The following is a 25,995-nucleotide window of genomic DNA, read 5'->3' on the forward strand; positions in this document are numbered from 1 at the left end:
AAAAAAATATATATAAAAATGACCTTGCATGAAAAACCTAGATTTGAACTAGAAAAATCATCTTGTTGTAAGCTTTCTTGATTGAATTGAGACATACAAATCACAGTAACACTTTACAATAAGGTTCATTAGTTAACATTAGTTAACATGAACTAATAATGAACAACGCTTCTAATAATGAACAACGCTTATAAACAATTTATTTATCTTTGCTAATGTTAATTTCAACATTTACTAATGCATTATTTAAATCTTGCTAACATTAGTTAATGCATTGTGAACTAACATGAACAAACCACAAACAGCTGGATTTTTATGAACTAACGTTAACAAAGATTAACTAATGCTGAACAGAGGTGTTGTTCATGGTTAGTTCATGTTAACTAATGCATTAACTAATGTTAACAAATACAACCTTATTGTAAAGTGTTACCAAAATCACTGATAAAATAAAAGGTACCTGTAAATACATAAATAGATATTACAATAACATACACATAATTTTACACATACATACAACAATAAAATTTGCTTCAATAATATTGCTATATTGAATTCTACCAATAGTTACAGTGAAGTCTTTTATTTTACGCAGCCACACTGCGCATATAGGACGGGCTTTAATACACCCGAAATCATCTGGTGGGATTCCCTTCGGAATGACGCGCTGAGTGGCGCTCCTATTGGCCAAAGGCAACGCACGAAATTCTCCATGTATGGGTTGTTTTCCTCTTTGATTCCGTCAAGCAGCAGCCACAAAGTTGAACTTTGTAGAGCAGACGGACTCTCTGCAGTACAGTCAGTGCGCTGCGCTCGAGTTAACCGGTGCGGTGAAGCTACACTATTATGGAGCGGCGACACTGGTCCTGAGGAGACATTAAACAGCACGAGAGGCCAAAAGAGACAGTGACATCACACCGAGAATTTAAAGAGGTTTATTTTATTTTAATAAGCAGTTACAAAACGGATTATAAAAGAAGATCGGCTGCGCTGTGATAAACGAATAAAAATGGTGAGTGAAAATGTATTTCTCATCGCAGTCGCGTATTGCCTACATAGCCTATATTTGTTTTCCAGCATCCTTATGCAGAGAATTACTATAGCTTCTTGGTGTTATTGTTCTCAACGTCTTTAACTGATTAACCATTAACTGATTCTTATAGGTTACTAATATATGTAGCCGAGTTATAAATGCTTACAATTCAGATAAAACAGTGGGACCAAAACAAATACAAACTTCAACTAAACGTTTTTTTTTTATTCGCGAGTAATAACAGTCATTTAAATTTATCAGGGATTTGTAAGTCTACATGCACCTTTTGCACGTTTTAAGATGACCTTTTTTATTCTATGGCCACGTTAATATTATGAACATATCATAAAGGTAGTGGCTGGTCTACTGGACAAACATCCTCAGCTGGGTGTCATATTCAGCTATTGTTTGCCCTCCATCTCTTGTTCACTTAGACAGAAGCAGTCCCAGCACTCTGAACAGGTTGTAGGCTATTTATACTGGTCCCAGTTTCTTGTTTTTTTATCTTTTATATTTTTTGGCACTGTGTGTTTATTGAGGCTTCAGCAGACAGGCTTGAATCGATAGATCACTATTGTGTTTCCACCTTCTCAGATCACTGTGCCAGTTACACACTTTGTAGTTATCGCTTTTCACTCATTATTAACATATTCTTCCATGTCAACCTGGCTTAGTCTTACATAATAGTGGAAAACTGCAAGTTACACACATTAGAGTCCATGGTTACAACACACAGAGATGCAGGTAGATGTAGTCGCATGTGAAATTCACTTCCGTACTTATGCCCATAAAGATGGGTTGGGTTCTGCTTTGAATATATGTGTGTGCTTATGTGTGTGTCCACAATGAGACAGTTTTCTCTTGTTTTGGTGGAAAGCGACACCATTTTCAGAGCTCCTCAAGCAATATTAGGCATCTGTTACGCTTGATTGTTTTCGGCTTTGTATGATCCCAGATCCCATTGCAAGATGCTTTCACAGACCCTGCTTGTGTCACATTCAGTGTCATTTTCGGCCTGTCAGCTGGTAAAGAACAGGTACAGATCAGGTGAAAAACAAGTAAATCCAGTTCAGCTGTCTCTTCATCTCACACAGAGACATTTTCTGCAAGCCATGTAGCCGGTAGAACTAGTTTTCCCTTGGGCTTTGCACATATGGGACAAACTCTCTGCTGCCTCTGTTATTTAGTATGTATTGCAATATTATAATTTGGTCTTCATAAAGCATTTTCATGCACAGAATAAGCATACCTTGGTTGGCTGTGCTCATGTGGTCACAATATTACAGATACTTATAAGTGGTCCATTAATATGTGCTGACTGCTTCTAAAAATGAGGCTAATGCCGATATTATTAGGTGATTAGTGTGTACAAGCATTATTTTTTAATGTCATCCTGCCTGTAAATTAATTTCTAATGTCACTTATGATGCCAAACTCAGTGTGACCTACAGGCATCTCTACTATAGAACTCTCTGTGTAATTAATAGGTGGAGTTTTGAGCTGTTTTTGTTTTGACTGCTGTTTTATGTCAGAGTGTCCTTTATGAGTCTACTCATTTTGGTCTTGACAGCTCAAAGGATATAGAATGATTTTCTGAAAACTGAACCGGCAGCTAATGCCTGTTACACAACAGTACCTAATTTTACGATGTTTACCAGCTGTGCAAGAGCAATTTAGGTTGATTATGTAATATATCACTCAGCTACCAGCTATATGCCTGATTTACTGTATTTAGTAACATAATTCATAAAGCTTTGTGTGTAGTACACTCTAAAAAGAAAGGTTCTATATGGCACCAAAAAGGGTTCTTAGCTCGTAATCATAGGGGAACCTTTTTTAAGTGCTATATAGCACCAATTTTGGTGCTTCAGTGGTTCTTCAGCGGTTCTTCAGAGGTTCTTCACCGGTTCTTTGACTAAGGTGCTATATAGCACCGCTACCATATACAGAACATGTTAAGATATGGTGCTATATAGCACCAAAAGTGGTTCCTCTATGATTACGACGAAGAACCATTTTTGGTGCCGTATAGAACCTTTTTTTTAGAGTGTATGATGAAGACATTTTTGTCCATATTGCCCATGATCAGGCAGAACACACAAGGCCCCAAAAACAAGATAGAATTGTTCTTCTCTAAAATTAAATGTCTTGTCCAGTGTTTGGTGTATCTGGGTCCAGTGTGCTTGCTTGATCTCCATATATCAGAAGCAGGTTTACAGGTTAAGCTGCAGTAGCCTGGTAGATTTGTTCACTTTCTTTTTTCCTTCTCTGCACTATCTCATCTTGTCCTCTTTCTTTCTCTGCCAGATACTGAATAGTAGGTCAATATGGCAGCATATGTTTTGCATTAAGAGCTGCAGAGGGGCGGTACATGCTGAGTAACATCCCCCTATTTAAAGCTTCTATGTCACACCGCCACAGAATTGCTGAGGAATCCAGACTCTTTCTATCGGCAGCCCTCACTTACTCAAAAGAAAGGACTTGCAGGATAGCTGAAATCTGTGGTAATTATACAGGGCCATCCTTCAGGCGGTGCAACCGGTGCGGCCGCACAGGGCCCCACGGCGAAAGGAACCCCCATCCCTCAGACCGGGCCTACCTTCCCCATGCTTGGGATGGTCCTGTCCCCATAATTCAGTCCTTTCATTCAGGGGGGTTATTTTTGTTCATTAACATATTCCAGTCATGGCAATGAATTTCCCTCAATATCAGCTTGCCTCTTTGATGCTGTTTTATTGCTGGCTCTGAACTACACTTAACTGAGATAGTTAAAAACATTCAATTCAGAACTTCACTCCCATTAGCTTAGATATAAAAGATAAAATCCATTGATGTGTTCAAGTTAAGACTTAAATGGTTTGTTTACTGAACAAGTTGAAAAGGATGAATGAAAACATAAATGTGACTGAAATAAACCCTTGATTGAAAAATCTCTATTTACCTTTATTAATCTTTGCAATGTGCACCATATGTTGATTAGCATTATTTGCCCTTACAAAAATTAAATCTTTTTCTCTTGTGATGACTCTTTGAATGGCTGTTTCTATTGACTTCCGCCCTGTTAAATGTGATGTTAAGTCACTTTCTTGAGATCCTGAAGGTAATTTTGTTGGACTCTAGTGCTACATCACCTACAAGCCATCCACATACAGGGGTGCCTCGGTTGAAATCGTGATCATTTTCCGGGAGGGATGTTCCCCGTCAGGCCCTCTTTTTAATCAGGGCCCTTGGAATCATCCTAACTTTCCCCCAAATTACAGCGCCCCTGTCCACCTACACTACTGTTCAAAAAAGTGTAGGGTCAGTAAGATTATCTTTTTCTTTTCTTTTCTTTTCTTTTCTTTTCTTAAAGTTGGGGTAAGTGCTTTCTGGTAACATGTTGATTTCAAATCACCAAAACCAACACGCCCCTATTTTGATAGCTCCGCCCCACACATACGTAACCCAGGCAACGACTATGGCGGAATCTGCTGTACCAGCCGGCCGAGGGTATGATGTCTTTGGCTGAATCCGAAATCGCCCCCTAAACTCTCAATTACTATTCCCTACTTTAGTCCACTTATACAGTTCACTTGATGGAGTGAATGAAAACAAGTGAGCGAATGCGGACAGCTGCTGTGTGTACATCGGCTGTACACTCGTTATTGCGGTGCAATGTGGGATAGAATGAGTGCACTCAATAAAGTCCACTATGGTGTTGGACACCACTAAAAATGGCTGTCCCCTCAAATAGTGCCCTATTTAAGGGTATAGGGGATGACTTCGGATTCAGCCATCAATAAGTGAAATCAATGTGTGTTACTATGTTAATCCAGGTCGAATGTTCAGTGAAATAGTCATAACTTCCATCCCAAAAACACAAACATAGTTCTGAACAATTCAATAGCATATATCGGGTTATATCGATCACGAAAAGAGGAACCAAAGGAAACAAACATATATTAGGACTTTATTATCTTACTTTTTGGACACACTTTGGGAGCTGATGCTTGAAACAGACAGTGAGGATGCTCCAGGCTTATACGGTGTGGAAATGAATGGGTAATTATCATCGCTGAAGTGAACGACAATACGATCGCAATTGGACAAGCAAGCAAACATGACACATGAGCATATTCAAGCAAAAGCCAGAATATATTAGTTCTGTAAAACAAAACAAAATCAATGTTACTCGCCTATCGAGAAGAAATAAAGCAACCTCGGCCTTCGCTCCTTGAGTTCTCTCCAGAGTTGGAAAGCTGATCCGATATTTACACTGGTCCTACTTCTTGCCTGATCGTAAGCCTCCTTTGGTTCCATTGTCATCTTCCACATTTGTTTTATATATTATCTGCCATCTCTCTCTTTCTGTCGTCGCTCGGCTAATGTCCGTCCTGTGTCGTGTCTTTTGAATACTGCTGATTGGCTATAAGTTTGTTTTGGTACTCGGCCTGAGACACTTTTCTAAAGCAGTTTTGAAATACCACTTACCCCACCTTAAAAACCTTTATTCAGCAAGGCTGTATTTGAATTGATGACATGACGGTAAAGACATTTATAATGGTGCATTTACTGAAAAGTACAAATCATTTTTCAAATAAATGCTCTTTTGAACTTTCTATTAATCTTGAAAAAAATATATCATGCTTTCCACAAAATTATTTAGCAGCACAACTGTTTTCAACATTTTCAACACAAGAAATGTTTCTTGATCTCCAAATGAACGTATTAGAATGATTTCAGAAGGATCATGTGACACTGAAGACTGGAGTAATTTCACAATATTACTGTTTTTGATGGGGTTTTTTTCACAAATAACTCAAATAAATACAGCTTTGGTGAGCATGAGACTTTTCAAAAACCATTTTATTGGCTATAAGCAGTATAGAAAGGTATATATCTTCATGTAAAGAGAATGAGAGATAATGAGCGCCTCATACTTTAATCAGTTCGAATAACCACTCAGCCACAGTTTTAACAATATTTTTTGTTTTGATTACTCAATGTGAAATCAGCATGAAAACCTGTTTAGACTCTATGCAGAGCAGGCACAGTTTCCTTAAGGAGTTGGTTTTGAGAGATGGGCTAGCTGTAAAATGAGATCTTTGTCTCTGTGCTCCTGCAGCTCACGTTCGGCTCCTCTCACCTTGCCTCTCCTGTTTCTTTTCTTTCAGCTGAATTAGTCTCTTATGTGGCTTTACTGGTGCTACCGGCTTCTGAAAGCAGGTCAAGGGAACCAGTGAAAACATACGATCAAATATTGTTCAGTTTTGATAGTTAAACTGTATGCTTGTGTGCATCATAAACAGGCAGAAAGTGTCCACAAAAGGCTCTATATCCAGTGTGTGCACAATATGCTGATGTTTGCTTACGGACAGAACAGCTCATAATTTGTTTAAACTGCAATAAAATCCATAATGAAACGGATATTTATCTTAGTTGGATATTGTAGAATTAGTCTTGTACTGCATTTTCTTCTAGATTTGTGTAGAAATGGTTGAAAACAGAAATGAGTCATGAGCTGGTGTTTCAGTGTGTCCTTCTGCTGTAGTTTCTGTTGAGGTGACCGTGGCTTACTAGGCTGTGTTTACTCAGCAAACTCAACTCAGGGCTAAAGAAGGACTTGTACTCAAATATTCTCACATGCCTTAGAGGTAAATGCAAGTGAGAACATCACAGGCAAGGCCATAACAGAACGCTTATTATTATCAAAACTTTTTAGGGTTATTGTTTCATATTGACCGTCTCATTCCTGGTATACACATTTATAAATAAAGGTTCTCTATTGGCATCTATGATTCCTCCATGAAGAACCATTAACATTATCATCTTAAAAACATCTTAAAACACCTTTCAGTGAATAGTTCTTTAAAATATTTTTTTTTTCTTGGTGTTAAGAACAGTTTAATAATCTAAAGAAATAATAATCGAAGAAAGTGTGGAACCTTTCCATTGTAAAAACACACGTTTCACCACGTTACGCTTTTCTGATCCAATATCACTGCAGTGTTTCCTCAAGCAGGTCAGTTTTAGCTCAACAGTGTCTCTGTTTATCTGCAAAACTGACCGTGACACTTTGAACCCATGTTTCTCATGTTCCTCCAGCACAGACTGTGACATATTTGTTCACTGACATGATCAGTCTGTATCCTATTCATTTGCATATGTTTTGTTATTGATGGGAAACTGTGCTGTGAAATTCAGGTGAATATATCTGAATGTTCTGGCTCAAAGACACAATCTAAGATTGCTTAAATAGCTCCAAGAATATTTCACATTGATAACATAACCGCTGTCAAAATATAGAGTTTGTAATTGACGACACGTTGGTACAGTGACAGTGAAGGGATAATGATTTTAAAGATTTGAATATAGACTGAATAAAAGTTTGGCCTCAGTTGTCAAGTCAGACCACTTGAATGACTATAACTGGCCACGATAAGATTTTTTTAAGCTTTATGCTAACGAGTGATGTGATGGAGCGTCAGCCAATGGGAGTGGAGACCGTCATATGCTGCCTAATGCAGTTGAATATTGCAGCTGAATAAAAACACTTGCTAAAACCATCAGATCTTCAGTGTGAACAGGACTTTAATCTGACCCAATTGTCTCGGTCATCTACAATGTTATTCACAGTGCATGAGGCCAACAATATTCATCCTGTGTCATTTCCCAGAGGAAGTATGATTTACAAAGCTCGTCTTTCAGATGAGGGCCAATCAGCCATGGCCACATAAATCTGTTGCTAATATTATTTTCTAGGTATTCGCTTTAGCTTATTTGCAGTGGTTAGTGGTTTATACGATTTAAAAACATTTAATCTATGCAAAGAATTATGGGAGAAAACTTTGCTCAAAGTGAATAAACACTTAGTGTTTCTTTGATGTCAGGCACTGAGGGCCAGAACAATTGAAATAATTTTTGATGCTTAAAAAAAAAGAAGAAAAAAAGTTTTCCTTCTTGCTGAGTCTCTTGCTGAGCCTTTAAACTCTTTTGTCATTTTCGAAATGAGTGGAGAGATCAGACAACTGAGCATGTGCGGGGTCTGATTCACATGTTTGGAGGAATGTAAATATTTATGCTTTTTATAAACCCCTGAAAGAGCTACGTAAAAGCTAGAGGCATGTGTTTGGGTGACCATTCAATTCAAAACCCATTATTACTCAATTTGTCGGACATTCATGACAGCACACTGGCCAGTGACCAGAATTACAGTGTTATATACAGTATGAGTAGGTCAGCATGTGTTGTCAGCTTGTGTCCTTCAGACAAAATAAGTAATAAATAGTTTTAAAATACAAGCTTTTTTTTGCAGTCAATCTGGTGCGATTTCACATTTCTGTGTGCTGAATGCTCAAATGCTGTGACTATATTGCATGTTTTTACACTTGAATAAAGTTAAGTAAAATAAAAATAATTTTTTTGAGGTTATAATATGCAAATATGTGTTTCAGCACATTATAAATTCAGTTCATGCAAAGTAGCAGGGTCTAGCTGTGGTTATATAGATTTCGTCAGAGCAATGAGTCACATGGTACGACACTATAATGTAAATGATTTGAATATTTTGGTGAATTCTTTCCTTTGCCAGAACAAACATATAACATAAAATGTTATTAAAGGAGGATAAGGTTTTCGGGAAACCATATATATAGCTATAACAGCACTAAGTATCTCAAAATCATTAATTTGGTATATAAATAACCCTAAAGAATTATGATTTTTTTAACTGTATTTTAGATTTGATTTAAAAATTGTAATTGTAGTACGTAATTGGTAAAGATGGAATAACATAATATAATATAATACAACATGTTTGTATTACATAACATGACCTGTTCACCTGAAACCGTATTGGACAATTATTAACAGGAGTGCAATAGTACTTTCATTTAACCTCAGTAATTAAGTCAGTTTAAGCCGTCTGACGATCAGAGTGATAAAGCTGTGCACTAATGCGAGATCTCAGTTTGCTGTTACTGATCAGAACTATTACTCAGTTGGGAACTGGGAGATTTCTTCTCGTCACTTGCCAGCTCCCATTTCCCGTTGGCTATGAGTAAGAGCCCCTGATCCGAAACATTCCTCTGCTGGTTCTGTTTACTCTTCCCTGCTTCTGCCATCGAAAGTAACTCGCGCACACAGGCCTGACCACATGCAGCAAACCATCCCGCTGAGTCTCCCAGCTTATTCCACCCTTTCTATACAATTGCTTTAGACGTTACAACTGTACTGATATCAGTTTGAAAGGATGACGTTGACAAACACCACTGCCATAGACCTGTCCGACTGGCCCTTCCATAGCCAGTCTATACGGCAGTGCATTTGAACGCATTCTCCTCATTTTTATGTAGGTGTGCTCGAGGGTGTTGCTCAGTCAGTGCTCTTGATTCTTAAAGATCAGCTCAAAATAGACAGCAGTGAAATAGCTTGAGGTTACTTGGCCTTCGCTGTTGTGTTTAATCAAGTTCCCACACATGCCTAACTTTGATTAATGACCTCATTACAGGCTTCTCATGTGGGCTGGTAATGTGGCCCCTATGTTGTGTTGTATCTCTGTGAATCTGTGGAAAATTTGTTTAGACGGGACAGTTTTATGAGGCGGAAGTTATTTATGCACCGGAGCACTTGTAGTACAGTAGGCACCATGATTGCAGCTCTTAAAGGGATAGTTAAGCCAAAAAACGAAAACGCTGTCATCATTTTGTCACCCTAATGTTGTCCCAAAACTGTATGATATTTTATTTCATCCGTGGAACATAAAATAAGATATTATGAAAGTCAAACAACATTTCACCCCACCGAGATTTTATGTTTCACCATAAGAAAGTCAAACAGGTTTGGAACGACACAAGGGTGAGTAAGTGATGACAGAACTTTTAGGTGCTCTATCCCTTTAAGAGTTTGGCTCTTACAGCAAATATTGATTCTTGATGCAAGGTCCTTTTGTGGAAAGACAAAACAGGTATGGAAATTCGTACTTGAATTTCTTGGTCAGCCTCCTCTGTCAGACACTCCTTTATTATGAACCAAATGATGAGGTGGCATTTGTTTGTGCGCATAAGAAGCTGCATGAAATGGTAATGCCTTGTGAAAAAGCAGATACAGTAAAAGCCTTCCTAATGTACATCCTTGGATAAATTGCACCTCTCTAAAAGGTATAAAGCACACCATATAACCATAAATCTGCCCCGTGAACATAGCTGTAGGCTTTTATTTATTCATTGGTGTGCATCTGTGTGTTCCGGGAAGACCTTTTGTCATGTCAATTAGACAATTAGAGGAGCCATAAGCCATTACTGCTTCTAAACAGAATATAGTAGGAGTGTAACAATATACCGTGTCACAGTATATCGCAATACAAAAATGTAACAATATGTATTGTGTATAGTTCATCCAAAATAAAAAGTTTTACTGTCAATACTACATTCAATTACTATATATAATGCCAAATGTCTTATGTTAGGGGAGAACCGGGGCGAAAGTAACACGGGACGAAAGTAACAACTCGATTTTCTCCGAGCCCTGAATACATTTGCATTTCAAGCTATGACAGCACATTCAGCACACAACCCTTGACGGATCTGCCAAATATCATGTGATTCCGCCATCGTTTCCCGCGGTTAGGTGCGAAATGCAGTTTTCAAATACGGCAAGTAAATTAATGAAGCGGTACTTTTTTTCTAATTACAAGTTGTGTTTCTTGTTTCATGTGTCACAGTAATGATCAATCTACGGGTTATTTAGTGCTGTTACACACCCTGAAGATTTGTCTTTTCAGAGTTTTTCAGTATAAAAGTAAATCGTGTTTAAATGTCAGGACTTCCTGTCGGGACGAAAGTAACACTTGTCACTTTTGTCCCGCTATTATATATATAATGCATATTATGCAAATTTAATTTAATTTAATTTTTATATTGTTCATACTGTTGAAGAAAAAACTTATCAAATAGATTGACATTGCAAATAAAAAATATTCTAAACAATTCAAGTTTGTACTGTCATATTACATTTGAAACATTTGATGAACTTTAACATATAAAATGAAAATGTATTTTAATAATTTTTTTGCAAAGATAAAGGACAAAATATGTTTGCAGTTACATATTAACAAGGTCATAGTCAGGTATGTTTAATAAAAACAAGAGTAGCACCAAAAAATCTAGCTTGTATTGTTGTGTTACTTTTGACCCACCTGCGTGTTACTTTCGTCCCACCTGATGGGGTCAAAAGTAACAATGTGCAGCTTATGTTCAAAGAGAAATTATACTGTAGTCGTTCTACATTTGTACAAAATACCACCTGCTATTGATAGACCACACTTGTGAGTTATTGGCCACAGCAAAAATATATCTCGGTCTAAAACATTATCTTTTAAAATTACGATTTTCTGAAAAATGGTACTTTCGTCCCTGCTCTCCCCTACCAGTAAAAAAGATGCCTACATTTATTTTAAATATATCTAGTCAGTGACAGAGTGCAAGCATATTCGTCTAAAATAATTCAGCATTTTCAGCTTCAGAATCCTAAATATTTTTATTCTGGTGTCACCATTGTCCTGTGCATTGGGTTACCAGCACCAAGTCCAAGCCTATTCATTTTCACCCCCAATTGAATACCAAATTTGGCATTTTAATCAACACTAAATTTTTTTTTTTTGTTAACCTTTTACCTTATGTCTTGGAATATCGCAATAATATTGTATTGTGATATGTATCGAATCGTGACATGAGGGTATTGTTACACCCCTAAAAGGTTATGTTTAAAGCATGAGCATGCAGTATTACCAGTTCTCATAGTCAACGGAAATATTTGGCAATAAGATGACAATTGCTCCAACAATGGCTCTAATAACCACTGGGAAAAAAAAAAGAAATATTGAGAGATGCAAAAGTACATAAGAAGTCATTGGATTCGTTGCATAGTTGGTTGCGGCAGTGGCCACTGGCCAGTTTGCATGGCTTCAATTTGCTTAAAGTAAACAGAATTAGATGACGTATAATCATGTTTACTTTGTGAAATTAATTTTTTTGGCCAGCAGTTGAAAATGGGATGTGTATAATGTATTCTTGAAAAACACACCTTGTTAAAGAAGCATTTTGTCTAGCTACAGTTTATAATCCTAGACCACCCAAAATGTGTGCTCACATTCAAGGGAGAAAATTCCCTCTCAATGGATATACAAAATACACACTCTATGCTAAACTCTAATTTCTTCTGATCAGCTATCACATTGTGCAGCAGTTTCAGACAAAATTATATGTTGAAGGAAACTTGATTTTAGCAAAGGTTCATCTTAAAATGAGTGTGGGATGCTAAGCACAGGTATTTATCATTAGATTTTTTTTTTGGCAAGTGTATTGAACAAGAATGGGAAATACAATGATTTGTATATATTGAGCTGTCAGGAGATGAGATGACTTCCTTGATCCCGAGTTTAAAAACGGCTGTCTATATGATGATGCACTGTCACCTTGTCCCATTAGCTGCACTATTAGAATCTCAGTACCGTTTTTAGAATACTAGTCTAAACATAATCCATCTCTATGTGTACTTCAGGGAAAATGATGGCGTTCCAGACTTCCCCATCAGACAGAATGTTCTACATTCTTTTCCACTGCCTTCAAAAGCAAGCAGAAATAATATGGCTGGGCTGAACTTGGAAACTTTGGCAGAGAGTTTCCCGGTGGTAGCCAGACGCTTCAGAGCCACTCCTATCTCGGTTTACACAAACCCTCTGTGTTTGCTGTCTCTGGAGAGACGCTATAGTCAGCCCTGCCTCCATTGCCATTTCTTACCCAGAAACCTCTCTCTGCTCCTCTGGGTGTTCTCTCCCAATCTCTGTTACCCAGACCAACGCCCCTAGAGGTGTTTTACTCCATATTTAATCACTGAGATTAATTAAAGCTTGATTATGTAATGCTAGAAAACAAAATCCCTTTTCCAAGTCAACAGAAATGTACGATGACTTCTTTTGAATGTGTAATGAGTTTAAATTTATTGCATACCTACTGTATATGATTAATCTAGTCACTGGGCTGGGTACTTTTGTTTGAAACCTCACTGTAGTGTTACAGCATTGAGGGTTTTTTTAGCAGTTGAGGCGATTCATGTCCTGAGTGTTTTCAGTATGGATAGGCCTGTTTCTCTTCAGCAGATTGCAGTGGTGAATTTACTAGCCTGTTGTGTCTGTGTCCAGGGTTTACTACCACTCAAGTGAACGTAGTCCAGGCTGGGATTATTTCTGTCAGGCATTTTCCAGGACCACTTAAGACTGTAAGGGCTGTGTGAAGTGTCTCTAATGAAAACACCATTATACACTTACATTTTGGCCTGGGATACTCATCAGTATTGATTCCCTTCTGACATTGTTGAAAATCACCATTGGAGTCACATTCAGAGGGCTTGTAGTCACACTTATACTTGAAGTTTTTTTTATATTATCACACCAAAATTCTATTATAATGAATCAGATTGCCAAGGGTTGTCTTTTGAGGAATTGATTGGATTTACTGTACTGGTAATGAGCAGGGGTCAGAAAGGACATATTTATGTTGAAGAGTACTGATGGAGAATTTAGACTGATGGGTTGCAGCCTGCAAGACTCGCTAACATTCTTGCAAAACTAAATCATACATTTTCATAAGGGCAAATTACAGTCAGTGACTGGCTCCATTAATTATTTTCATATGTACAATTTTTTTGTTGTTTTATTATTATATTATTATAAATCTTTAAAGGGATAGTTCACCCAAAAATGAAAATTCTGTCATTATTTACTTCCCCTCATGTCATTTCTAATCTAAGTGAAACACAGACTAAGATATTTTTTTAATGAAACCTGAGAGGTTTCTGTATCTCCATTGAAAGTCCAAGTAACCAAAACCTGTCATAAAGGCATCATAAAATTAATCCATATAATGTCTTGTAAAGAGATACAATCACTTTATATGATGAAAAGACTTTCATCGCAGGGGCAGAACCCTCTCAGGTGTCATTAAAATTATGTTAATTCTGTGTTTCAAAGATTACCCAATGTTTTATGGGTTTGGAACCACAAAACTATGGGAGTTTTAAGCCGATTTATCCCTCCCGACAATCAAAAAATGAGTAAGAATCTTGTCCAGGACCTTGGTCGATTATGATGTCCGGTCCAGATTATCTTTATGGGTCCGTTGAACAGCTGATATGGAGGAACAGCTTGTGTGGAAACAAAACAAGTGCCTGTAAAATGTGTCTTCACAACCATACAGACAAAGAGAAGAGCTGGGGAGAAATTTCTTCGGTATTGATGCAAAATTTGCAGTTAAATAACACCTCTAATTCTCTCTGAAGAACATAGAATATCCATTATGTTTATACACGTGAGGTGATCCCTCTGGCATGATAATCAAAATAATATCTTGTAGGCCTAGTGTGTGATACACCACGATTTTCAAATCATGTTGTGTATGCTTATTTGAGATTTGAGAGAAGAAAATCTGCAAAGATTGCAGATTATGTGCGTGATGTAATCAGGATTTTAAAAACTCCTGTAGTCTAAATCCAGCTTAAATGATGACAGAATTACATTTGAGTGAACTATTTCTTTAAGAGCCTGATGAAGGTAGAACCATATCTGTTATAAAGTCCCAAGTCAGTTCACCCTATTTTAGAATATTTGACTAAGGTAAAATCTTATAAACAAGGTGTTAATGAAGTACTTAGCAACCATTATAACTAGGGATAATAATTTTTCTTTAATACAAATTTTTTTTTACTTAAACATATGTTTCTGAATGCTCTTTATAAACTTCCCTTTTGCTTTGTGTTACTTTGCATAGAGCTTTGTAATAGAGAATTCTGAGTTGAATCCAAATGGGTTCATGCATCGCTTCTCAAATGATGTGCTTGTGGTCGGGACCGGTGCACTGGCCACTTCACGATTTTATATTTATTTTCTTTGTTCCCTATTCTTAATTTACTGACTGGTACTTAGAATTGTTTTTGTTGCAAAAATTAGAAGTGCACTAGAATGTTTTTCACATAGACCAAAGTGACTTCTGTAATACATTATGTTGAAAAGAATTCCTGAAATAGCTCTCAAACTTCATTACGCATTCCTACCGTAATCTGCTATTAGCACTGCCAGGTCAGAGTTGGATTCTCAGCCAAACCACAATGCTGATAACATATGCTAAATGAATTAAACTAAGAACCAGACTGTGTCTTGTAGTTTTAACTGCCTTTTGATTCAATTTTCAGTTGAGATTTTTGGGTGATTTCAGCTTTCAGTCACTTCAGAGTAATCAGCTAACCTGATCCTACTTCAGCTCTGCCATCCGTGTGTGTCCTCGGTGTGAAATCCAGATGGTTGTAAGGAGAGGATAGTTGGAGGAGGTAAAAAAATTGCCGCCTTATTGAATCAAACCCAGCCATTTCCTGTGCCTGAGTCTGCGCTCTGCTCCACACTCTCCATATAAGGCAATGGTATTTGCATGAGGGAACGGCCTGCTATGTCACTATGGATCTAAGAACGGTGCCGCTGACGTTTTTCAACTGCTGTAGGATTACAGTGGGGAAATGATCTGTTATGGTATTTTCTGGCAGGTTTTTTTGCAAGGAGAACAATTGATTTTTCTCTACTCCTTTTTATGAATGAAGTGTTTTCTTTCAGTACATTTTTTGTACAGTTGAACACTTTATAAAACTGCCACACATGTAATGAGAGGGTATAATGGGCAGATCTTCATCCGTGTTCGTGTGTGACGCCAGCAAGACTCAGTGGGAAGCATGATGTTATTGTAGCCTCCCTCATTAGTAGTATATAATATATACTCTCCAGATGTGCCATTGAACCGTATGGAGTCACATTACACTGACTACACAGCTGCTCCTTAGTCAATTAATACAATGAATTTCCTAATTTATTATGCAGCCATTTGGATTACTTGATTATGCTTGGTCAATTCCACAAAGTGGTATAGTGGCAAAGTGGGATATCATGTCAGAAAGATCATATTTACAAGTTACAATGCACATGAATGCTTCTGCGTCTGTAGATATGGGTACATTTGTTGAAATGTATGTTTTTCATTTACAATACAACTAAGTGTTTTGTACAAAATACAATAGTATTGTACAATTATTTACGATAGAATATATAACAATAAAGCAAAAACACACCTGATGCACATTCTTTATTCATCGTTTTTCTAGTAATACTTTTGTAGGACTTCCCAGGAGGACTTAGACATTGTTTTCGTACTCGCATTTTCTTATTTCATATAAACACAACTTATATTTACGAAGCTGTTATCTCCCCGCTGTTTCTAATAGTGAGTGAGCATGAATGTAAAGCAGTTGGGGTTGAAGTATTTGGGGATAGTAGTTTTTTATGCCAAGTTATTTTAAATCCTGATTTATGCCTTCCCAGGGAGTTTTGGGTTTTGACCTGCATGGTACAGATGGGTATCATGTTTGTCATGGTGTAAATAATGCCTGCTGTTCCTGGGTGAACCACAGCACAAGCGTAGTGAACTTTAGCCTCCCTGGTTTCCGGTGTTCCTTTACAAAACAGAACATTTTCATCCCTAAATAAGCCAAGTGGGACCAACTATAGCTCTTTAAATGCAGAGATGCTGTTTTCTTTCTTTTGCTTGACTTTGTGTGGTCTATAACAAGTTTTGGACAGTAGGTGTGGTCCTTCTTCAGAAGGAAGAGAGTGAAATTACGGTGATGTGCTTTGTCTAGTCCATTGTATTCATGTTTTTTTTTAATAAATTTTCTGCGGTTAAATTAAATTAATTGTTTACCAATTAGAATAGTTCAATGCATGAGGGAGATGTAGGAATTATCAAATTAAATATGCTACAAATGAGCAAACAGTAAAAGATCATGCTAAATCATTAATGCTATTATTCATGATAAGCCAACCAGTGATGTCTTCATATTATGATGATGATTACTTAAGTCCCATTTAAGTCATTGTGTGTTCACATAGCATCCTGCTTTGGCACACTGTTTATAAGGAACATGTGCTCGGACGTTCATCTTCTTTCCAGGTGTTTATGTGTCCCATGGTGTGACGGTGAACTGAAACATTGTAAAAGAAACAGCCAAAGGACAATGAACTCTCTCTCTCTAATATATGCAAGAATACACTAAACAAAACAGTCTGTAAAGACCTGAAAGAAGTGTTTACTGTTCTGTTTAAAACAACTGCTTTCCTCCTTAATTGTTTTTGAGGCAGTTCCACTACTAATAATGTCCAGGTACCTTATTGTTGTCATGGTGTTCAGTGGTTATTGTGTAGCTTTATTTTCCTGTAATTTACCTCGAACTTGTACTGTGCTCGTTTACGATGGCAAGTTAATTAGTCCTTCAAGGGAGGGAAAAAAAATCTCCGTACTTGGTCTGCTTCTGCTTTTCTACGCCACTAGATTGAGAGTTTTTCAGCCTGTGGAATGTACAATTTTGAGAATGTTAAATGACTTTCCAGTTTACCTCATATCATTGTCATGGCATTCTTCAGCTTGGGAAAATTGCTGTAAGAAAAGAATAGACAAATGTGGCCTTCAAATCAGACTAATAATGACCGAACATAGATTTTTTTCAAGAGTTTTATTTGTCACATACACAGTTATATACACAATATACAACTGGCAGTGAAATGTAAACAGGTCCGCTCCATGGACAGTGCAAATAACAGTTACAAGAAATTAAATAGAAATAGAATAATTAGAATAAAAAGTATTAACATAAGTAGAATTATAAATAAATCAAGTAAAAGATAAAAATAGGAAATAAGATAAAAATAAAAATATAAAAAATATGTGGATATGATAAGTGAGATAAACTGTAGACTTAAAAATAAGTGGTTAACATAAAATATATAATATGTATATATAAAGAAGTATAATGTGCAAGGTTTATTACAGGTTGTTACGCAGTAACAATAGGGACGTAAAGTGCAGTGCAATTGCAGTATGTGGATGTTAATGTTAAAAGACTGTATGTTTATGTGTGTGCGGGGGTGAAGTGAGTCACGTGACTGAGTTCAGGAGTCTGATGGCCTGGGGGAAGAAACTCCTCCTGAGTCTTTCAGTCTTTGCCATCAGGCTACGGAAGCGCTTACCAGATGGCAGCAGGGTGAAGTGAGAGTTTGCAGGGTGATTAATGTCTCTGATGATTTTAGTAGCTCTACCTCTGCAGCGTTTGGTGTAGATGTCCTGCAGAGACGGGAGAGCTGAGCCTGAGATGCGCTCGGATAAGCGCACCACTCTTTGCAGGGCTTTGCAGTCGTGACTGGTGCTGTTCCCGTACCACGCTGTGATGCACTGAGTCAGGACACTTTCTATCGTCCCTCGATAGAAAGTTTTCAGGATGGCTGGTGAAACCCTGAATTTCCTCAGCTGGCGCAGGTGGTACAGTCTTTGCCTGGCTTTTTTCACCTGTGTCTGGATGTGTGTAGTCCAGGTCAGATCCTCGGAGATGTTCACACCCAGGTATTTGAAGCTGCTCACTCTCTCTACCGGTGTCCCGCTGATCATGAGAGGGGAGTATGACCGATGCTGTCTCTTCCTGAAGTCCACAATCAGTTCTTTGGTCTTGTTAACATTCAGAGAGAGACAGTTGTCCTGGCACCATGATGTCAGTTGTCAGTTGCTCCACTTCGTCCAAGTATGCCGTCTCATTGTTGTTGGAGATGAGACCCAGGACAACAGTATCATCAGCAAACATAACAGAGGAAAATGCTTAAAACAGCAGTGCGTTTGGATCATGTGCTCTCCAAAGCGGTACACTCACTGTCTGGCTCTCTTTCTGTATCTGACCTCCATTCTTGAGTCACACTCATTGTACGCATCTCTTTTGATGTCCTGTCAAATGCACTTGAGGCTTTGTGTCGTTCTGAGTAAGGGTCTGGTTCCTAACAGGGCCGTTGTGACCTCTGAACGGTAGCCAGAAGCTGTTGACTCACGTCCCATGATGAATGACCCAAGCTCTCCGGAGACACACCCTCTGCAAAAACATTACTGGAGCGGAAGCAGAAGGAGAACGAAATGGGAAGGGAGGTAAAAAGGGGGACAAGGGAGAAGAGGAGAATAGTGAGAACATCAGAAGAAGATCAAAAGTAGTGTTTGTAGTGCTCAAGGAGCTTTAGGGAGACTCCTGACCATGCACTTTTCATCGGTTTAGAAAAACAAAATCAACATCTGCTGCGGTGAAAAAGAACGAGCCGTGTTAAAAGTGCTGCAGGCGGGGAATTGGACGTGGTCATTCCGCTGAGTGGACGGTTTGCTCACTTTAACTGTTGTCAGCAGTGTACTGTTTATCAGTGTTCATGACTGAATGAGATTCAGAATGGGAGTAAAAAGTGTGTAATGTCCCTGTCACTGGCAGCATTAAACACGATTGCAAAATATTAGATTGTTTCTGAACAGGTTTATCAACAACTTCCTAACTCCCCATCTGTCACTGTACAGCCGAAAAGGTGGTTCGGTCCATTGGGGTGTTTATGATTGGGGCGCCAATAATATGATCTGTTCCACAAAGTAGTTTACACAGCGTTCTCTCGTCTCATACCTTGTGTCCTGTTTTGGTGTGTAAATCTATTTAATAACTTTACTTTAATTCGAAATCATTTTAGTCACTTTATTTCCAATTTTTCACAGGGGAATAGGCTAATAATAAAAGATTTCGAATTTTGAGTGCGGATCACATTTACAGCTAAATTCTTCTAATAATATGATATCATCACAATATCAAATAGAAATTAATTCATACCCTGCTGATAAAAAAGTCTTCATTTAATTACATTTTAGTAATTTTTGTTTTAGTTTTATTTAAGCGATTTTCAGGTGGCTACCTAGTTAATTACCAGCTTGGCCAAGTTGGCCGGGCTCGGAGGCCATCTTAAACCAGCAAAGACTAAAAAAATAACGCTTAGGCTTTTTTAAGTACTTTTTGGATCCTTTTTTAGGGGTAATTGTTGTTGCTTAGGTACCACATGGCTTGCTATACCACCAGTATACCATGCTACACTACTGGCCAAGACTCATACCTTTAATTGAGAAAAAGTTCCTTGAACAAACAGAGCAATGTTTTGAAAGTTCAACAGAGCTGCAATGTTTACATTCTTTTGGGAAGTCAACCTATGAATGCCTTACTTATAGTTGTCATTCAATTTGGGGTGAGAGAAAGTATTTCAACGTAAAAAATTTGAGGAACTAAAAATCCAGTCGTATAATGTCTTGTATTGCCTTTAGGATATGCTAATACAGTTTCTGCCAGCCAGCCTGCTACACAAAAGCTATGGGTGTGTATATAGTCTAACGAGAGTTTCTTGTTTGTGTTTTCTTTCACAGGGGAGCCGGGGACACTACCGGTACCACTGGCAAAGCCACAATGTCAAGCAGAGTGGAGTGGATGACATGGTGCTGCTCTCCAAGATCAATGAGGATGCCATCGTAGAAAACCTCAAGAAGAGATACATGGATGACTTTATTTTTGTATCCTTGTCCAGCTTTAGTCTCTCTAACTAACTTGCTTGTTTCTTAATCTGTTATGAAAATGGTTCTAAATAGAAAGGTCTTCTATCAGAGTTTTTGCAGATGGATGTTTTCCTGTGGCTCACTAGAAAACTGTTCTTGGACTCCATCTACTTGAGTGAAGATTACAACTTGATTGGGTTTATTTTGACTAAAGCTTCACTAAACACTGACATTTTACAATGACGAAAGTTGTCCTTAAACTCTGGTACAACTTCCAAATCCATGTTGCCCTATTTTCCCACAGTAGCAGGGACTGTTTTTGATCAAAGCCGTATGTGCGACGTTGAGATCTTAGATTGTTGAAGGCAGCCAAAGAATGCTGGTTTACCTCTTCTATATGAACCCAATGTACTTGGCAGGATTCATGTCTAATTCAGCACACATTACTGGCACTAAAAATGACCTTCTTGATAAATCGCAGCATTTCTTGATGAAAACCTCACTAGCAGTGTATTTCTATTTTCTGCCCTTATTAGGTTTATGGAGTCTTAGCAGACTCTGGCCATTTTGGCCCCAAATCAGTCCCGTGATTGTGGTCAGAAAATAGCAACAACACCAAAGTGTTCCAGTCAGAAGCATATGGAACTGAGGTCACAGCACGCCAGGCTCAATACTTCCTTTATTTGCAGTGAGCAATCTAGGGCCAGACTGCCAAATCGCTCCAATCACTCACTGCCTGCTGTTCCCATCCCATTGCATTCAGAGGAGAGCAACAGCGTCTCAGTAAGGCTCTGACCCAATAACCAAAATCTTCACTGCAGCCACATATAACTCTTCACTGATGTCACCAGTCCATTATTCACACTCGGGCCATTTTTCATCTTCCGTCCCAGCCAAAGTTTTATGAATACTCTCTGAGTATTAACAACCACAATGAGTAAAATGGTCCATGAGGTTTTCCTTAGTTGTGAATGTTTTCCTCAATTGTGAATGCTAAACCTCTAATAGTTTTCAGAGAGTTTTCAATATAATAGTTTCACAGAGAGAGAGAGAGAGAAAGACCTATTTTGTATAGAAATGGTTAAATGGATAGTTCATCCACAAATTAAAATGCTGTCATAATTTACTCACTATCACGACACTCCAAAACTGTAAGACTTTCTTTTGGAACACAAAAGAAGATCATTAACATTTCAACATAATTTTTCACTTGGAACAAAACCAACAATGGGTCCCATTGTATAGACTAGGGGTGTCCAAAGTTGGTCCTGGAGGGCCACTGTCCTACAGAGTTTAGCTCCAACTTGCCTCAACACACCTGCCTGGAAGTTTCTAGTATGCCTAGTAAGGCCTTAATTAGCTGTTTCAGGCGTGTTGAATTGGGGTTGGAGCTAAACTCTGCAGGACAGTGGCCCTCCAGGATCAGGATTGGACACCCCTGGTATAGACAAAAAAACACTTAAAACATCTTCAAAATATCAACTGGTGTTCAACTGGAAAGAGAAATCCATTCTGATTAGGAGCAACATGAAGGCTCAGTTTTAATTTTTGAAGTAAACTGTCCCTTTACTTTATGTTTTGACCCTTGACCTTTACCTGCAGACATACATTGGTCCCGTACTCATCTCAATAAACCCTTTCAAACAAATGCCTTACTTTGGGGAAAAAGAAATAGAGATGTACCAAGGCGCAGTAAGTAGTCTTTTATGGTTTCCTGAAGTTTAGTCCTGGTTTACTGTGGTGCAGTGTTGTTATTGATAACTAAAACTATATAAATAAAAAAAGATTTTCATTAATTGTAATAAAGCTGAAATAAGATAAAAAATAAAGATTAGATGAAAAATGTAACAAAAAAATATGAGGCTATCTTTATACAAAATAAATGAAAAATTTATGAAAATGTTGTATAATTTTCAATAATTGAAATAAATGAAATGAAATAAAATATAAGATGAAAAATTCAACTAAAAAACATATAGATATTAGAAATAAAGGAAAATATTAGAAATAAAGGAAATATATAAATATTGCCTTGACAACTAACTAAAATAAAATAAGTTAAATAGAAATATTTTTTAAAAACTAATAAAAATGATAAAGCATAACAACATTACTAAAACTTAAACTAAAATGAAAATAAATGCTAATTCAAAAATTTCAAAATATTAATAAATACTATAATAGTATATAAATAATACTAAAATAACACTGCTGTGATGTCCAAGAAACAGTTTTGTTGTATAAGCTCTTAGCCATTAGAAATCTCATTGGACTTTAGTTTTCCTTGAGTGTCATGCTACTTTGATTCATTAGACATTCTACAAATTAGGCACATTTTTTTTTTGTATCGAAACTGTCCTAATACATTTCTTTATGTAGTTTAATACCTAGAGGTTTCTGTAAAGTAGAAATGTTTCAGTAATGATTTTAATAGGAGTATTGTGTAGGCGCGGTGCAGTTTTTAACAGCTGCATTCTTAGTCAGAAAAGTAGTTGCACAGGCCTGCCTTACCCATTGAAGCCACCTGGCTATATCTCCACAGAACAGCATGTACGGGTCTATGTTCTCAAAACGCTTGCCCAGAGGTCTTGGCTCCTCATCAAGCTTCTGGTTCCTGTCAATAATCATTAGCTTGTGGAGGCTACAGCAAAGACCATTGAATGTGTTTTGACTTGTATACCACACAGTAGCTTATTTATAAATTTGAGCTCAGGCCATCCTAAATATGAACGCAATGTAAGCTATGAAATTAATCTGCTTTTCTCCATTTCTCCCTCTCTCTCAGGCTCAGTATGAGAACCCTCCTCATATCTACGCTCTTGCCGATAACATGTATAGAAACATGATGATTGATCGTGAGAACCAGTGTGTCATTATCAGGTGAGAGAACTTTTTAACTTGAACTCTGAACATATCATCTCTAAACATCAAACTGGGTGTTTTTAGTTACAAGAAATTTTATTAGGATTCTCTTTTTTTTTTTACTTTTTTTCCCACTGAATTGTTTACATTTAATTCTTGAACTGTTCTGATTAATGTATTAAATTGATTGGAATAAATGAATCAATTTATGTAGAGAAAACCCCTCCAGATGAAGATCATTTGGAATAAATTACATTAGGCTGCTGTAGAAGTTGAAAGTGGCTTCAATATATTGGTTGTTTTATTTGTATTTTATTTGTATTTGTCTGTTCTTCTATCTTCTATTCATTCTATTTTAATTCTGGCCTATGTACACATCTTTGGTCGCATAAATCTTGCTGTTTGGAAAATCCACTACTATGCCATTTACATACATGTCAGCAGGCATGATTAAATGTGTTCGTTTTGTAATTATTATAATTTTTATGGCTTTATTGGATTGGACAGTGTAGAGATTAGACATAGGAAAGCATAGGGTGGAGAGAGAGGAACGGGATCAGCAAAGGACCTTGAGCCGGGAATTGAACTCGGGTCGCCGGGTCAATCGCAGATGTGCTCAGCGGTTGCATTAGACTTTCTTATTGTCAGTCATTTGGTTGTAAAAATTGTGCCATAATCTTTTATTACTTGTTATTTTAATTTTCATATTTAAATGGTAATAAGACATTAAATAGCTTTTGTTTTTGTTCAAATTTTAATTTTTAATCATGAACGTATAGGATCAGTTTATGGGCTAGATTATGCATTCATTTATTTATAAAGAGGGAACAGATGAAAAGAAATTGTGTCACTTTTCATGTTCAACACCACACTCAAGCAGATTTATGCAGTGACAGCGGAGGCAACTAAAATACAACCTTTTGTGCTGGAACAGGCAAATATGAACAACGCAATATTGCAAAATACAACTACGATTAAAATATCAACAAAACACGTCCAAATGAACTGAACTCAAACCTTCCTCTTGGTCTGCATGGACTGATAAATGTTGTCTGTTGTTTGCTATTCATCCCCCACTGCATCCGCATCAGTCTTTTTGCATCTTCCATTAACAACTATTTGGCCGCTTAACAAAACTTTTCATACTCAGCTGCCGTGACATTTTTGCAATTGTATGTAGGCTAGACAAAGACGTCACACACTGAGATCAAAGACGAGACAATATTAGATCATAGCTAATTAATATGCGTGTTCGCCACCAACTGGACAGGGGTGGGAATTACAATAGATCACCCTAATTGTAATATGTCAAAATGACAAATGGCCTTTAGATTTGCACACAAAAAAATCAGTCAGTGACAGAAATGTTTGGGTTAATTCGTCCACTGGTTGCGCTATATGTCGGAGCGCTGCCCACAAGGCTATCGGCTCTGACTAATGTGTTCTTCTTTATATAATTATTTGTACTAAATGAACATGTTAAACTGGCAGTCCTACTTTTAATACATACTTGAAGTGTTGCTCCATTCTGTTTATGAGGGATGTAGAAAGGGTGTGACATACAGTTAGGTTTGGTATGATATCAATGCAGACATTGCATTGAGGGAGAGTCACCTGGCTGTCAGCTGGAGTGGTTAGATCGTCATCACTGTTTTGGTTACATTATTGAGGGTGTACAGTTGAATAGAACAGATTCAAAAAGCCCAACAGCCTCCGCGGTTACTTTTGAACATGCACATTTCACAAACCAATAATCTAAGTATAACTTTCCCCCTCTTTTGATGAAACATCAATAGACAAAGTAATTTTATATCCTTTGGTCTTTGTTTTGTGTATATTTTCTCCAGGATGTAGGGGACACAAAGCACAAGAGCTTTTGTTACCTGTGCTTCCTGCTAGAGCACAGGAAATGCACTTGTAGGGCACTTAAGAGGGGCCATCTGTAACTGTAAATGGGAGGATACTTCTCTGAACAGCCAGTTGCGATGGGTGTAATATTGCGAGTGTTTCTTCATGAAGTAATCCTCTTGGTGACAGCATTTAGAGTTCTAAAGTTTGTCTCACCGAGTCAAAACAAGTTACTTGATTGAGAGCCACATGACATTAGTAGTGTCAATATTTCTTAGTGACTTTTTTTAACACTTCAATCTATCTCAGTTTAATGTGCATAGAAAACTGTAAGCCATTCATATTTACCTTCTGAAAAGTGAACACTGTAGTGCCTTTAATGTTGCTCTGTTTGTTTGAGCTGTACAGCATGTCGACTTCTGGCTCAACAAGTGGTGTGCGTTCTAACTTTGCGAAACAGCAATTTTTTGCTCTCACTTTTGGTGCTGCTAGTTGTGCAGTTTAAAAAAAGTTTGGGAATTTTAGCCCACCTTAGTTTAAGAAAACATTTTATTTCTGGATGTAAATGTCAAGTCTCCGAATTCACCCTGGCATCCTGCAGCGTGAAGGCATATGTGTAAACATGGTGAAGGAGGGGAAGTTGCAAAGACAGACATTTTCACTGCTGAGTCTGGGCTCTTTCTTTCAGATCTCATAGTCACCTGTGGGCTGGATGGTGACTGTAGTGCTTACTTCATAGTAAGTGACTTCAGTTTCAGCATTTTTCTCACCCATTTGTTTGTATAGTGGGAAAGCTGCTTC

At 37.6% G+C, this 25,995-nt stretch overlaps 1 protein-coding gene across 3 annotated transcripts in view; it reads left to right on the plus strand.

Annotated features, from left to right (window-relative positions):
- Positions 1 to 695: 695 nt before the first annotated feature.
- Positions 696 to 25,995, plus strand: part of myo1ea (myosin IEa) — a 55,135-nt gene continuing 29,835 nt past the window's right edge. For all 3 annotated transcript variants that reach the window (XM_079810515.1, XM_079810517.1, XM_079810516.1), the window contains exons 1-4: positions 696 to 1,012; positions 20,359 to 20,502; positions 22,087 to 22,176; positions 23,270 to 23,364. In XM_079810515.1, coding sequence (XP_079666641.1) covers positions 1,010 to 1,012; positions 20,359 to 20,502; positions 22,087 to 22,176; positions 23,270 to 23,364 — 332 coding nt within the window. In that variant the 5' untranslated portion in view covers positions 696 to 1,009. The remainder of the gene's footprint in view (positions 1,013 to 20,358; positions 20,503 to 22,086; positions 22,177 to 23,269; positions 23,365 to 25,995) is intronic.

This window comes from Gobio gobio (genome assembly GCF_949357685.1).
Source record: "Gobio gobio genome assembly, chromosome: 2".
NCBI classification, from domain to species: Eukaryota; Metazoa; Chordata; class Actinopteri; order Cypriniformes; family Gobionidae; genus Gobio; species Gobio gobio.